Here is a 17,585-nt window from a genome sequence, read left to right on the forward strand (position 1 = left end):
ATAGTTATAGTCTAGTGATGTTAGAAACCATCTTTAGTTTCCGATTGGTTCATAAATTCCTACCTGCTGGTTACTAAACCAATTCCAATTCTGGTCCATGACAAACCAAAAAATATACTACTGCCATACTCATACCAAATAATGATACCACAATAGCGCTACAATTTCCAAATGATCCCTCCAAACTGTGACCCACAGCAACAAAGTAAAAAACCAACATCCTGATAATGAGCACAAGACTCTATACACAGACCAGAAATACCAATAATTACCAAATATAAACTCCCCTTACTGATAATCTTTACCGCCATATTGTTATTATACACACACCACCGAGCAGCGGGCAATATCACTAATGACACCTCTGTACAAGCCTAAATAATAACTTTACATCATGATTATCACCACTACATAATGACTGAGTAATACTGCGATACTACATGATAACCTACACACAGGCCAGTATCTACCGCCATATAGAGACCACAAAGAGACCATATAGTAGTAGATACCGGTCCTGCACAGAGGCCGCAGTGTAATACAATGACTTACAGGTGACGTCCCTGATGTCTCTTCCCTTCTATCTGATCCTTCAGGAGACTTCTTCCAGCCATGACTCATCTCTGTGGGTTTATAAAATAGACATGATTAGCATCATCCTATATACTTCTCACACCCGACCCCCATATATACCCTCACATTACAACTGACCACACTGTACCCCCACATATATCATATATACCCTCACACCACAACTGACCACACTGTGCCCCACATATTACATGATCTACACCTCACCCCATCCTCTATACATGTACTACACCACACCCCTATCCTCTATACATGTACTACACCTCACCCCCCATCCTCTATACATGTACTACACCTCACCCCCCATCCTCTATACATGTACTACACCTCACCCCCCCATCCTCTATACATGTACTACACCTCACCCCCCATCCTCTATACATGTACTACACCTCACCCCCCCATCCTCTATACATGTACTACACCTCACCCCCATCCTCTATACATGTACTACACCTCACCCCCATCCTCTATACATGATCTACACCTCACCCCCCATCCTCTATACATGTACTACACCTCACCCCCCCATCCTCTATACATGTACTACACCTCACCCCTATCCTCTATACATGTACTACACCTCACCTCCATCCTCTATACATGTACTACACCTCACCCCCCATCCTCTATACATGATCTACACCTCACCCCCCATCCTCTATACATGTACTACACCTCACCCCCATCCTCTATACATGTACTACACCTCACCCCCATCCTCTATACATGATCTACACCTCACCCCCCATCCTCTATACATGTACTACACCTCACCCCCATCCTCTATACATGTACTACACCTCACCCCCCCATCCTCTATACATGTACTACACCTCACCCCCCCATCCTCTATACATGTACTACACCTCACCCCCATCCTCTATACATGTACTACACCTCACCCCCATCCTCTATACATGTACTACACCTCACCCCCATCCTCTATACATGTACTACACCTCACCCCCATCCTCTATACATGTACTACACCTCACCCCCATCCTCTATACATGTACTACACCTCACCCCCCATCCTCTATACATGTACTACACCTCACCCCCATCCTCTATACATGTACTACACCTCACCCCCATCCTCTATACATGTACTACACCTCACCCCCCATCCTCTATACATCATCTACACCTCACCCCCATCCTCTATACATGATCTACACCTCACCCCCCATCCTCTATACATGTACTACACCTCATCCCCATCCTCTATACATGTACTACACCTCACCCCCCAGCCTCTATACATGTACTACACCTCATCCCCATCCTCTATACATGTACTACACCTCACCCCCCAGCCTCTATACATGTACTACACCTCGCCCCATCCTCTATACATGTACTACACCTCACCCCCATCCTCTATACATGTACTACACCTCACCCCCCATCCTCTATACATGTACTACACCTCACCCCCCATCCTCTATACATGTACTACACCTCACCCCCATCCTCTATACATGATATACACCTCACCCCCATCCTCTATACATGATCTACACCTCACCCCCATCCTCTATACATGTACTACACCTCACCCCCCCATCCTCTATACATGACATACACCTCACCCGCATCCTCTATACATGTACTACACCTCACCCCCATCCTCTATACATGTACTACACCTCACCCCCATCCTCTATACATGTACTACACCTCACCCCCATCCTCTATACATGTACTACACCTCACCCCCATCCTCTATACATGTACTACACCTCACCCCCATCCTCTATACATGTACTACACCTCACCCCCATCCTCTATACATGTACTACACCTCACCCCCCATCCTCTATACATGTTCTACACCTCACCCCCATCCTCTATACATGTACTACACCTCACCCCCATCCTCTATACATGTACTACACCTCACCCCCCATCCTCTATACATGTACTACACCTCACCCCCATTCTCTATACATGTACTACACCTCACCCCCCATCCTCTATACATGTACTACACCTCACCCCCCATCCTCTATACATGTACTACACCTCACCCCCATCCTCTATACATGATCTGCACCTCACCCCCCATCCTCTATACATGTACTACACCTCACCCCCATCCTCTATACATGATCTACACCTCACCCCCCATCCTCTATACATGTACTACACCTCACCCCCATCCTCTATACATGATCTACACCTCACCCCCATCCTCTATACATGTACTACACCTCACCCCCATCCTCTATACATGATCTGCACCTCACCCCCCATCCTCTATACATGTACTACACCTCACCCCCATCCTCTATACATGTACTACACCTCACCCCCATCCTCTATACATGTACTACACCTCACCCCCCATCCTCTATACATGTACTACACCTCACCCCCCATCCTCTATACATGTACTACACCTCACCCCCCATCCTCTATACATGTACTACACCTCACCCCCATCCTCTATACATGTACTACACCTCACCCCCACCCTCTATACATGTACTACACCTCACCCCCCATCCTCTATACATGTACTACACCTCACCCCCATCCTCTATACATGTACTACACCTCACCCCCCATCCTCTATACATGTACTACACCTCACCCCCCATCCTCTATACATGTACTACACCTCACCCCCATCCTCTATACATGACCTACACCTCACCCCCATCCTCTATACATGTACTACACCTCACCCCCATCCTCTATACATGTACTACACCTCACCCCCCATCCTCTATACATGTACTACACCTCACCCCCATCCTCTATACATGATCTGCACCTCAACCCCCATCCTCTATACATGTACTACACCTCACCCCCATCCTCTATACATGATCTACACCTCACCCCCATCCTCTATACATGTACTACACCTCACCCCCATCCTCTATACATGATCTACACCTCACCCCCATCCTCTATACATGTACTACACCTCACCCCCATCCTCTATACATGATCTACACCTCACCCCCCATCCTCTATACATGTTCTACACCTCACCCCCATCCTCTATACATGACCTACACCTCACCCCCCATCCTCTATACATGTACTACACCTCACCCCCATCCTCTATACATGTACTACACCTCACCCCCCATCCTCTATACATGATCTACACCTCACCCCCCATCCTCTATACATGATCTACACCTCACCCCCATCCTCTATACATGTACTACACCTCACCCCCCATCCTCTATACATGATCTACACCTCACCCCCCATCCTCTATACATGATCTACACCTCACCCCCATCCTCTATACATGTACTACACCTCACCCCCATCCTCTATACATGTACTACACCTCACCCCCATCCTCTATACATGTACTACACCTCACCCCCCCATCCTCTATACATGTACTACACCTCACCCCCCATCCTCTATACATGTACTACACCTCACCCCCCATCCTCTATACATGTACTACACCTCACCCCCATCCTCTATACATGTACTACACCTCACCCCCATCCTCTATACATGTACTACACCTCACCCCCCCATCCTCTATACATGTACTACACCTCACCCCCATCCTCTATACGTGTACTACACCTCACCCCCATCCTCTATACATGTACTACACCTCACCCCCCATCCTCTATACATGTACTACACCTCACCCCCATCCTCTATACATGTACTACACCTCACCCCCCCATCCTCTATACATGATCTACACCTCACCCCCCATCCTCTATACATGTACTACACCTCACCCCCCATCCTCTATACATGTACTACACCTCACCCCCATCCTCTATACATGTACTACACCTCAACACCCCCCCTGTCCTCTATATACTGCCCTTTTCCACTATACAGGGGCTTCATACACACTGGCTGGCTTTATATATAAATTACACCCCCTCCAATCTATACAGTGTCTATATATAAATTTTACCCCACTCCCACCCCTCCCTTGCAGTGGCTGTAAACATAAATAACCCCCCCCCATACAGTGGCTGCATCAATATATACAAATGACACCCCATCCCCTATACCAGTGATGGCGAACCTTTTAGAGACCGAGTGCCCAAACTACGACCAAAATCCACTTATTTCCCCTGATGTGCCTTTTAAACAGTTACTTATTGTTACCTGTTCTTCCACTTCTTTAACTGTATCGGCCCCCTGAGGCCACCAATACAGTTGAAAGAAGGTGGGCAAATTTAGACCATCATTGTAGTTTCTCTCCAGGGTCTCTCTGTTTAGGAAGAATGCTGGGTCCAGCAGGAGGACCTCCAAAAATAATGCACTTCTTTTAACACCTTCTCACTTTTCAAACAGTTCTCTGCCAGGCCTGGAGTGACAGGAGAGGGAGCACAGGGTGCAGCACAGCTCCTGTGCACATTGGGGTTCATTTACTAAGGGCCCGATTCGCTTTTTCCCGTCCTGTTACCCGAATATTTCCGATTTGCGACGATTTTCCCTGAATTGCCACCGCAGAGAACGCGCCGCTGGATCGCGAGGGGACCGGGTAAGTAAATCTGCCCCATTGTGCGACTCCCTCCTGCTCAACCTGCCCCTGAACCATCGGATGGCCAAACTGCCCCTGCCATTCACAGATTATTTATATCTATTGGTGATGGGTTGTTTGCGAACGAGCCGGCACAAAGAGCCGGCTAATTTGCGTGAACAACTAGAGCCGGCTCTCACCAGTGAGCTGATGGCTCACTAAACCCCGCCCCTAAACGGGTCACCACGCCCCCTTTAACCTGACAATATCGGTTAAAAGTGGAGTGGTGCGGGGCGCCTGACTGGCCTGCGGCTTCCTATTATATATTCAGGAGCCATAAGAACCGGCTCTTCTTAGTGAGCGGAGCCTAATGAAGAGCCGGAATATCTATCTGTGTGAGAAAGACCCTCACACTGCCGCATTAGATATCTTCAGCATCTCATGAGCACCTGCCACCAAGCAAAACTTCAACTACCGGCTCCCAGGCACTGGCAGGCTCCGGGCCAGGACTGCCGCTAAAAGAGGATTATCCACTGCGCGCAGAACAAGTCTCCACCCAGAGACCTAGTGCTACGAGATTCTGCTACTCTCAGTCCCTGAGCATATGGGATCTGATATAGTAGATTTCCGTAACTGTGTCCTGTTACTTCAAACATCAGATGCGGAGAGGCCTGGAATATGGGAGACCGTAGTGTTGTATTGTGACGCAGTGTCTACCGTGCAGCAGCAGGGACGCTGGCGGCGTGACGTCATCATGTCGGCTGCGTCCTGCACAGTATTAGACGCTACGCGGCAGAAATACATCGGCCGTGCCGATGCACTTATGTTGTGTGAGGGTCCACTTGCGGTGCCGCCCCCTGTGAGTACGGCGCTTCTCTCAATTACATCGGCGAAGTATGCCGATGTAATTGAGCTTACTTATGCTGCCAGTTTGTGCCGTGGGCCCCTCTGGGACCCCTGCGGCACCGGCACTTGCCCGGGTAAGCCGGGTGCTGGCGCCGGCCATGAGTGTCGGTACCAGCACTGGGCATATCTGGGCAAGTACCGGGGCCCAGGGCTGCTGGGGGGCCACATAAGGCTGTACATAAGGACTCCAAGGGGGAGGGGGGCTATATCTAATAAATCCATAGTGGCTGCTTATATAAAATAACCATGTAATGATTGGGATGATAAACTAGGGAATATTTTAGGGAACAGGAGACTGATTTACTTTCTGAATTTTTAATGCCGCCATGTGAGCTCACTGCAAAGGGGCCGCTGACGCTGTCGCCCGATTTTTTATCAGGGTTTTTTTACAGTAATAATCCCTTCCCATCCATCTCCTTCCCATTGTCTCCCCCCCCCCCCCACTGCTTTTTTTTTGGTGTTTTTTTATGTCTGTGTTCAAAATATTTTTATCTTCTGCTTTCATAGTAGCATACATGGATTATTCTGTCCCCCTGTGTGGGGAATGACTGTACAGCTTCTCTTGATAATCTGTCCACCAATAAAATCCTTTGAAAACTAAAAACACCAACTGTTCGGGCCCCACCTCACCTGCACCCGTCTCCCGATCTTTCTTAGCAAAGACGAACACACTCACCCGATGGAAATTGATTTTTTATCTTAGTTCGATTCCACTGACTCAAACACTTTGCATAAGAGAGATGTCCTTACATTAAAATATTTTAAATGATGCAAGGACTCCCTGTCTAACAAGCAACCTGGAGCACTGTTCCTGTAACAGTTCTTACACCACTGCAGTTCAGCCACCTGATAAGGCGTCCATGCATCATATTTCTGTATGATACAAGGATTCTATACAAAGTGTTCAGTCCGTGGGATGAAACCAACATTCAGATCCGTTTATACAGGCTGAACAGACTCCCTGTCTGCTAGTTGAACTGGAGCACCAGTAGTGTAACAGCTCTTACAGTGCAAGTGCTGCAGTTCAACCACCAGACAGGGAGTCCTTGCATCATAGTTATGTATGATAGAAGGACTACTTTCCTATACAAAGTGTTCAGTCCGTGGCAGGAGACTAATATATACGGGTCCATTTACACACGTTTAACACATTGGTCTGCAACCGGCCTTATTCTCTACACCTCTGCTTCCCATCTGTCTACTACAGCAAAAGGACCTCCTGCATCAGGACCTCTCTGAAGTGTGTCTCACTCTCCTTTATGCATGACACATAGCCAGGGCCGGATTAAGGGTGGTGGGGGCCCCTGGGCGCAAACTGGTGGGGGCCCTTCCAACAATGTTTTTGGAAGTATATAGCCTGCCAGCTTTCTGTAGTATATAGCCTGCCAGCCCTCTGTAGTATATAGCCTGCCAGACCCTGTAGTATATAGCCTGCCAGACCCTGTAGTATATAGCCTGCAGCCCCCTGTAGTATATAGCCTGACAGCCCCCTGTAGTATACAGCCACCAGCCCCCTGTAGTATATAGCCTGACAGCTCCCTGTAGTATATAGCCTGACAGCTCCCTGTAGTATACAGCCTGCCAGACCCTGTAGTTTATATCCTGCAGCCCCCTGTAGTGTACAGCCACCAGCCCCCTGTAGTATACAGCCACCAGCCCCCTGTAGTGTATGGCCTGCCAGCCCCTGTAGTATACAGCCACAAGCCCCCTGTAGAATTTAGCTGCCAGTCCCCTGTAGAAAATGGCCACAAAATAATAAACTTCATACTTACCCTCACCTTCCCTTCCAGTGATCCCATGATGCTGCAGGCTCTTCCTCGCTCTTCAGGCAGCCGCCGGCCACTGAAGACACAGCTGCTATCGCTGGGGGACATCGCCGATGCACTGTTTTGGCAGCAGCTTGTAGTGATCGGATGCTGACAGCGTGACATCATCACTCGCCGCCGGCGTCCCATCACAACCTGCTGCCGACAAAACAGCGCATCAGTGAACTCCCCCAGTGATGGCAGCTGTGTCTCACTGACACAGTTGACATCTTAGACCCCTACGTGTGATGGGGGCGGCCACAGGCCGCTGTGCATTGCACACAGAGACAGTCCGCTGAGTCGCTGACTGTCGGAAACTGGTGGGGGCCCCTTAAAAAGTGAAAGTGGTGGGGGCCCCGGGGCTAGAGCCCCAGGAGCCCCTCCTTTAATCCGGCCCTGCACATAGCTAGACATCTCCACCTATACACTGCTTAATGGCATCTTTCTTCTATAAGTGCATCTTGGTCATAGAAATAAGTGCCACAAGCCTCTTACCACCCAAACATAAGGCCCAAATCCTGGTGGTCCAAGAACTGCAATCCTGAGCTTTTCACACACTCTCGATCTCCTATATACCCAACACTGATCCCCCTGCAACCAGTCTTTAAAGGGGATTGCCACTTTTACTTAAGTTGTCCATGTGGCTTTACTGTCTGAATGTTCATCAAGTGATTCAGCAGTCCTGCTACTAACTTTTGTGCTGTGTGCAGATTCTAGATGCTTCTTTGTTTACATGTCTGAGCTCAGCTGCATAGGAGAAACTGCAGCAGGAGAGTTATGACTCCTGCTGCCCCACCCCTAACGGTCTCTGTCAGTGAGAAGGACTGTGATAGAGAGAGACATAGGGGCAGATTTACTTACCCGGTCCAGTCGCGATCCAGCGGCGCGTTCTAGGCGGTGGATTTCGGTCCGGCCGCGATTCACTAAGGCAGTTCCTCCGAAGTCCACCAGGTGTCGCTGCTGCGCTGAAGAGCATCGAAATGCACTGGAGTTCACCGTCGAGCGACACTTTTTTTTTTAAAATGCAGCGGTTTTTCCGAATCCATCTGTTTTTTTATGGCCACGCCCCCCATTTCCGTTGCGTGCATGCCGGCGCCGATGCGCCACAATCCGATCGCGTGCGCCAAAATCCTGGGGCAATACAGGGAAAATCTGCGCAAACGGAAAAATTCGGGTAACCCGTCGCAAAAACGCAAATCGGGCCCTTAGTAAATGACCCCCATTGTGAAAGGTGCCATGAGGATGGCCTAGAGCAGTGAGAGAGAGAGGAAGCTGTGTATATATGCAGAGGGCAGCATGGTGAGAACAGGGAAAGGCTCAAGGTCTCAAAGGAGGCAAAGACACAGCTACATACACATGCAGAGACATGTCTAATGGAAGAGATTTATTGAAAAGTGGACAATCCAGTGAAAAGGCTCCTAACTACCACTAGTTATACCACAACCCATCACAGTCTTGTATCCACATTACATGAAATGACATCCACTCAGGGGTTAACCTAAACTCTCTGCTACCTGAGGCAAACTACAGAACAGTGCCCCCTCCACTCAATCCAGAAGTCTCAAACCCATGCTTCCATCTGGTGAGAAGAAAAGCTATTTTTAGGCGTCAGGTCCTGCTTTGTACAAGGTGACTGCACCCCTGATGCTGCCCCCTTCTCACTGCAGGAGCTGTTGCCTGAGACAAGAAGCTCACCTCACCTCATGGCTGGTGCACCCCTGCGTTCTCTACATATAAATCAGGGAGAATTCGGGAATATTAAATGTACACAGTCTTATCTACTATGTAATTACTGGGCGGCTCTACACTGACCACAATATCTAAGGAAAACAATCGTAATGTGCAAACAAAGCCCTCGAACAGCTGCAATTCACAAGATGAACACTAGGCGACTTCTCCAGAGGTGATCACTAAGGAAAAGATCACTTCCCTAAATGACAAAATACACCTTACAGCAGTGATGGCGAACCTTTTAGAGGCAAAGTGCCCAAACTGCAAACCAAAACCCCCCTTATTTATTGCGATGTGCGAACCAAAAATTTAAGCAGTAACTTATTGCTCCCTGTTCTTCAAAAACATTCGATCATATTGGCCTCCTGAGGACAAGATGGAAAATTTGCATAAATTTAGCTTCTTTCCAGTGTTCCTCCGTACACAGAATTGTGGGGCCAGCAGAAGGTCCTCCAAAGATAATTTGTCCCTGTCTACTAATTCTCCCTCTTCCTACAGTCCCAAGTAGCGAAGTAAGTATCACTTAAATATATGAGTGAAAGCAGCATCTTTTAAGTTGCTTGGAACTGCAGGAAGATTCTTTGAGTCCTGTCTGGTGTGCTGGGGAGATGGCCTGAGTGCCCACAGAAAGGGCTCCGAGTGCCACCTCTGGCACCAGTGCCATAGGTTCGCCACCACTGCCTTACAGTGTTTAAGGGTAAGATCACTTACTTACTCCTATGTATCTCTAACAGAGCAACAGATGATATGACTAGACTTCCCCGCTAGCTAACTAGTGAGTCCATTAGAGCATTTTCTCAGAGCAGACATTTAGAAGTGTGTGATCATTGGGGGCCTTAATTATTTCCTCATGTTTCCGAATATACAATGAATGATTACGGGTTGGAAGGAGAGAACTGTAAACCAGCGTTGAGCAGAATTGCGGGTTAGGGTCCTCCAGACCTGACTCCAAGATTTATTAGAAGTTTCAGTCCGGCCCCGGGTTCAGCTCAACATCCCCATCATTAACGCCTGCATATCTCCCAACTCTTGGGTTAGAAAAAGCTGGACATACAGTTTTTTTTCTAAACCATGCCCATTACCCCACCCACAAGCATAGTATAATATCCACCTTAATGCCCCCACATAGTATAATATGCCCCCTTCCTGTGGCAAACCCCAGTATAGACCCATATAATGCCCCCTAATGCACCTCAGCAACATATAATGCCAGCGCTTTAATTTTATTTTTCTTTACATTTCCTCCTCCCCTTTTATCTCCCTAAACTTATAATGCTCAAGCTTTCTGTACTCCTACCCCCTCCCCTCTCCCCCTCACATTGTGGCCCCTCTCTCCAACATTGTAGCCCCTTTCTTCCTCTGTCGGAGCAGTGCAGGGGGCACCCGATTCATGAAGAACATGTGCCAGAAATCCTGGATCTGGCGCCCCCTGCACACTACACTGGTAACTGCACCTAGCGCAGTTTGCACTAGTTTTAATAAATGTGGGGCATCTAGGGTCTGCACACAGCACAAAAGTAAGTAGGATACACCTGTAGGTTGTTACAATCCTAGAATATAAATCCAGGATGCTTCTACTAAAAATGACACATAGGTGTGATAACACAGCCCTCCAGGACCAATACAGTACTGACGTCTATTTCACACCGCCGAATTCACCCTGTAAAACCTGGTTGGCATGTACCCCAATCAATTGCCCTAAATTTCGCTTGTAATCCTGGTACAGCGGAGACACAGGAAGGTGTGAAAGTTCTAACACATCACAAAACTGTAGGGACAAAACTGCTGATAGTTTTCTTTTAACTTGCAGAAGGGGTTCACATATTTTTCTGCCTCTTTAAAAAAATTTTAAATACATTTATGTGGCCACTATGACATCACTGCACTCAGGAAACATGTGATACACTCATGATAGCCCCCACCCCAGTGGTTGTTCTATAGTGACATCACTTGCACTTATGACATCACGAGGCTATAAATACGCGGAACGCGGCCGCACATTCTCAGGCTCCATATTGGATCTGTTTCCTGCTGGATCTTGTCCTAGGAGTGCGATTTTTGGAAAGACTTTGGGTTTTTGGGGAATTGGGTATCTGGGGGAAGGAGAGGAGTAGGAGATTCGGTGACACCACATCTCACCAGAGATGTCGTCCCCTTCAGGGGAAAAGGGGGAAGACATGAAGAGGAAGAGGGAGACGGAAGAGAACGATCTACCTAAAAATAAATCCATCAAAATTAGTGATGAAGAACCGAACATCTGCGGACAGGCCTCAAACCCTGGAGGATCTAAAAACCACAGGTCCCTGTCTGACCAAAACCAAGTTCCCTCCAACCATTCCTCTGGAGGCCAGAAGAGGAAACTGGAAGAGGAGGAGGAAGAGGCCAACAAAAAATGTAAGCTGGATGACAATGGAGCTTCCACCCCTATAAGCACCATCGCTCCCCTTGGACTGGCACGCTTTAATTTCATCAAAGAACTTGGCAGAGGAGGTTTTGGCTTTGTGTTCCTGGCATCAGCTAAAGATAAAAACAGCAACGTGGCCATTAAAGTGCTAAAAAAATTCAATAAAGAAAAAATCCAGCTGGAGAAGAGGGTGCTGCAGCATGTAGCCGGAAATCCCTACATTTGCCGCTTATTTGCCACCTTCCAGACACCATCATTTGCCTTCCTGGTCATGGAGCTCCTCCCTGGTGGCGACTTGGAGAGACTACTGGAGGCAGAGGGACCCGTTGATGTCAAGACCACCGCCCTGTGTACAGCCGAAATCATCTGCGGTCTGCAACACATGCACAAGCTTGGCGTAATCCATCGGGACATAAAAACAAAGAACATCACTATCGATCACCAGGGGCACATAAGGATATGTGATTTCGGAGTGGCAGTAGAGAACATGTTCAGGGGTAAAACCATCTTTGGAGGAGCTGGAACGGCCTATTATAAATCCCCAGAGATGATCACCGGTGGCCCCGTTGGTTCCTCTTCCGATTGGTGGTCGTTCGGAGTTTTGCTTTTCCGGCTACTTACCAACCAGTACCCATTTGGAACATGCAGGACAATGCGGCAACTTAAGGATGTGGTTGTGGCAGGAGATCCCAGATTCCCAGACAATTTCACCACCGAGTCAAAGGACATAATAACGAACCTGCTCAGCAAACAGCAACTCAAGCGTCTGGGATATTGTGGAGACATACGCCAGCACCCATTTTATGCTGAAATAGACTGGGAGAGAGTAGAGGCAAAAGCTACAGATCCTCCTTTTCTACCCTGGATGGACACCAGCCCTCCCGCCAGCCTGCCCTCCGACCTGCCCTTCTTACAGGACCAAGAAGGTGACCGCTGTCATCCTGAAGTCCAGACCATCCAAGACTTCTCCTATGAAGATCCTGACTGGCTCCTCCACCAAGAGAGCTAAATCTTATATACCTCCGACCACCGAGTGTAATATGGCGCCCCATATGTCATCACAGGCAGCGCCACTATCACCCCCATCATCACCTTCCCTCATCATCACCATCCCCCATCATCACCTTCCCTAATCATCACTCCCAATATTGATCCAATAAATTGATGGCGTCGCCTTCATGAGGAGCCACCTCATCATCCCCGGCTTCATCACTACAGTCATCACCATGGAGGTACAGTGCTCTATCATGTACACTGCTTTATATTCTGTGTTACCTGCTTGTATATTTGTGCACTTCTGTGTCTCTCATTAGTAGTTGCCCATAGTAACAATGATATGTCAGAACAGAGCACAGCAGGGTTAGCGCTGTGCACATCACTATAGTCCTGTAACCTGTGGTAATGGTCCCTCTTCATAGTGATTCTGGGATTTCGGGTGTAATGTCCCCTCATATAATCTTGTAGTGATGCAGTTTTCTCTCTTTCCGTCTTCCTGCAGTCTCCGGGATCCTCCGGCTCTTCCCGCTCACAGCACCGCGATTCCTGCCGTCTGCAGCCATGATAATAGGAGGAGCAGAGAGACCCCGGTCATACAGCGGCAGCACCCCAACCTCTCCTGCTAGGAGTATACTGGATCATAATAAACGCTTCTCATTTATTTATTCATCACTCATGTCTGATGTCTGGATTATTCCTGATGTGGTGAGCGGCTGTGTGTGTGTTATAGGGGGGACATGCTGCGGCTATGGGGGTTCATGAGATACTGGGGATCAGCACTGAACCCCCTCCCAGGGCCGGACAAGGTATTTTGGTGCACTAGGTAGTCAAGACAAATGGTTGCCCCCTTTGTTTAGATTCAGGGTGATGCATACGTGGCGTTTTGAACCTGTTTTTGGTCCGTTTTTAAGAAGTCCATTAAAAAAACGCATCCGTTTTTGACCAGTTTTAATTAAGATAATTGGTAAAACCTGTCCCAGAGGCATGGAGCACATGATTTAGGATGGGGCCCCCCAGCTCGGCAGCCGATGAGGGGCCCCCTCCCAAACAAAAAGATACCACATAGTTATACTATGCTGTAGAGTGTAACATACAACATAGTTATACACATAACTACATAGTTAGAGTCTAGTGATGTTAGAAACAATCTTTAGTTTCAGATTGGTTCAAAAATTCCTACCTGCTGGTTACTAAACCAATTCCAGTCCATGACAAACCAAAAAATATACTACTGCCATACTCATACCAAATAATGATACCACAAAACTGTTACCAATTAAAACTACCATAAGACAAATATTCCAAACAATAGCGCTACAATTTACAAATGATCCCTCCAGACTGTGACACACAGCATCACCACAAGAAAAGTAAAATACCAACATCCTGATAATGAGCACAAGACTCTATACACAGACCAGAAATACCAATAATTACCAAATATAAACTCCCCTTACTGATGATCTTTACCGCCATATTGTTATTATACACACACCTCCGAGCAGCGGGCAATATCACTAATGACACCTCTGTACAAGCCCAAATAATAACTTTACATCAGGATTATTACCACTACATAATGACTGGATACTGCAATACTATATGATAACCTACACACAGGCCAGTATCTACCGCCATATAGAGACCATATAGAGACCATATAGTAGTAGATACCGGTCCTGCACAGAGGCCGCAGTGTAATATAATGACTTACAGGTGACGTCCCTGATGTCTCTTCCCTTCTATCTGATCCTTCAGGAGACTTCTTCCAGCCATGACTCATCTCTGCGGGTTTATAAAATAGACATGATTAGCATCATCCTATATACTCCTCACATCTGACCCCATATATATATATATATATATATATATATATATATATATATATATATATATATATATATATATATATATATATATATATATACCCCTCACACCACACCTGACCACACTGTACCCCCACATATATCATATACACCCCTCACACCACATCTAACCACACTGTGCCCCCCCATACATCATATATACCCTTCACACCACACCTGACCACACTGTGCCCCCCCATATATCATATATACCCCTCACACCACACCTGACCACACTGTACCCCCCCATACATCATATATACCCCTCACACCACACCTGACCACACTGTACCCCCCCCACATATATCATATATACCCCTCACACCACAACTGACCACACTGTGCCCCCCACATATATCATATACACCCCTCACACAACTGACCACACTGTACCCCCCCCACAACCAACCACACTGTAACCCACATATATCATATATACCCCTCACACCACACCTGACCACACTGTGCCCCCCACATATATCATATATACCCTCACACCACAACTGACCGCATTGTGCCCCCCACATATATCATATATACCCTCACACCACAACTGACCGCATTGTGCCCCCTACATATATCATATATACCCCTCACACCACAACTGACCACACTGTGCCCCCACATATATTATATATACCCCTCACACCACAACTGACCACACTGTACCCCACATATATCATATATACCCCTCACACTACAAATGACCACACTGTGCCCCCACATATATCATATATACCCCTCACACCACAACTGACCACACTGTACCCCCACATATATTATATATATACCCCTCACACCACAACTGACCACACTGTGCCCCCACATATATTATATATACCCCTCACACCACAACTGACCACACTGTACCCCACATATATCATATATACCCCTCACACCACAACTGACCACACTGTACCCCCACATATATCATATATGCCCCTCACACTACAACTGACCACACTGTACCCCCACATATATCATATATACCCCTCACACTACAACTGACCACACTGTGCTCCCACATATATCATATATACCCCTCACACTACAACTGACCACACTGTGCCCCTACATATATCATATTCACCCCCCACACCACACCTGACCACACTGTGCCCCCCACATATATCATATATACTCTCACACCACACCTGACCACACTGTGCCCCCCTCATATATCATATATACCCTCACACCACACCTGACCACACTGTGCCCCCCTCATATATCATATATACCCTCACACCACACCTGACCACACTGTACCCCCACATATATCATATACACCCCTCACACCACAACTGACCACACTGTGCCCCCACATATATCATATATACTCCTTACACCACACCTCACCCCCATCCTCTATACATGATCTACACCTCACCCCCATCCTCTATACATGATCTACACCTCACCCCCATCCTCTATACATGTACTACACCTCACCCCCCCATCCTCTATACATGTACTACACCTCACCCCCCATCCTCTATACATGATCTACACCTCACCCCCATCCTCTATACATGACCTACACCTCACCTCCATCCTCTATACATGTACTACACCTCACCCCCCATCCTCTATACATGTACTACACCTCACCCCCATCCTCTATACATGTACTACACCTCACCCCCCATCCTCTATACATGTACTACACCTCACCCCCCCATCCTCTATACATGATCTACACCTCACCCCCATCCTCTATACATGACCTACACCTCACCTCCATCCTCTATACATGTACTACACCTCACCCCCCATCCTCTATACATGTACTACACCTCACCCCCATCCTCTATACATGTACTACACCTCACCCCCCATCCTCTATACATGTACTACACCTCACCCCCCCATCCTCTATACATGATCTACACCTCACCCCCCATCCTCTATACATGACCTACACCTCACCCCCCATCCTCTATACATGTACTACACCTCACCCCCATCCTCTATACATGTACTACACCTCACACCCCATCCTCTATACATGATCTACACCTCACCCCCCATCCTCTATACATGATCTACACCTCACCCCCCATCCTCTATACATGTACTACACCTCACCCCCATCCTCTATACATGTACTACACCTCACCCCCCATCCTCTATACATGTACTACACCTCACCCCCATCCTCTATACATGTACTACACCTCACCCCCCATCCTCTATACATGTACTACACCTCACCCCCCATCCTCTATACATGTACTACACCTCACCCCCATCCTCTATACATGTACTACACCTCACCCCCCATCCTCTATACATGTACTACACCTCACCCCCATCCTCTATACATGTACTACACCTCACCCCCATCCTCTATACATGTACTACACCTCACCCCCATCCTCTATACATGTACTACACCTCACCCCCATCCTCTATACATGTACTACACCACACCCCCATCCTCTATACATGTACTACACCTCACCCCCATCCTCTATACATGTACTACACCTCACCCCCATCCTCTATACATGTACTACACCTCACCCCCCATCCTCTATACATGTACTACACCTCACACCCCATCCTCTATACATGATCTACACCTCACCCCCCATCCTCTATACATGATCTACACCTCCCCCCCATCCTCTATACATGTACTACACCTCCCCCCCATCCTCTATACATGTACTACACCTCACCCCCCCATCCTCTATACATGTACTACACCTCACCCCCATCCTCTATACATGTACTACACCTCACCCCCCATCCTCTATACATGTACTACACCTCACCCCCATCCTCTATACATGTACTACACCTCACCT

At 47.7% G+C, this 17,585-nt stretch overlaps 1 protein-coding gene and 1 long non-coding RNA gene across 2 annotated transcripts in view; one reads left to right on the forward strand and one right to left on the reverse strand.

The window, feature by feature from the left end:
- Positions 1 to 561: 561 nt before the first annotated feature.
- The window catches only part of LOC140075014 (uncharacterized), a 90,676-nt gene continuing 73,652 nt past the window's right edge, over positions 562 to 17,585 (reverse strand). The window contains exons 4-5 of the long non-coding RNA XR_011849327.1: positions 14,622 to 14,692; positions 562 to 623 (exon numbers count right to left, since the gene is read on the reverse strand). This is a non-coding gene — a long non-coding RNA (uncharacterized lncRNA). The remainder of the gene's footprint in view (positions 624 to 14,621; positions 14,693 to 17,585) is intronic.
- Positions 11,510 to 13,579, forward strand: LOC140075006 (protein kinase C delta type-like). Its single transcript, XM_072120424.1, has 2 exons — positions 11,510 to 13,143; positions 13,410 to 13,579. Exon 1 carries the CDS (start codon positions 11,652 to 11,654, stop codon positions 12,918 to 12,920), a length of 1,269 nt encoding a protein of 422 aa, XP_071976525.1. The 5' UTR covers positions 11,510 to 11,651; the 3' UTR covers positions 12,921 to 13,143; positions 13,410 to 13,579.

This window comes from Engystomops pustulosus, chromosome 8, assembly GCF_040894005.1.
Source record: "Engystomops pustulosus chromosome 8, aEngPut4.maternal, whole genome shotgun sequence".
Taxonomy (NCBI): Eukaryota; Metazoa; Chordata; class Amphibia; order Anura; family Leptodactylidae; genus Engystomops; species Engystomops pustulosus.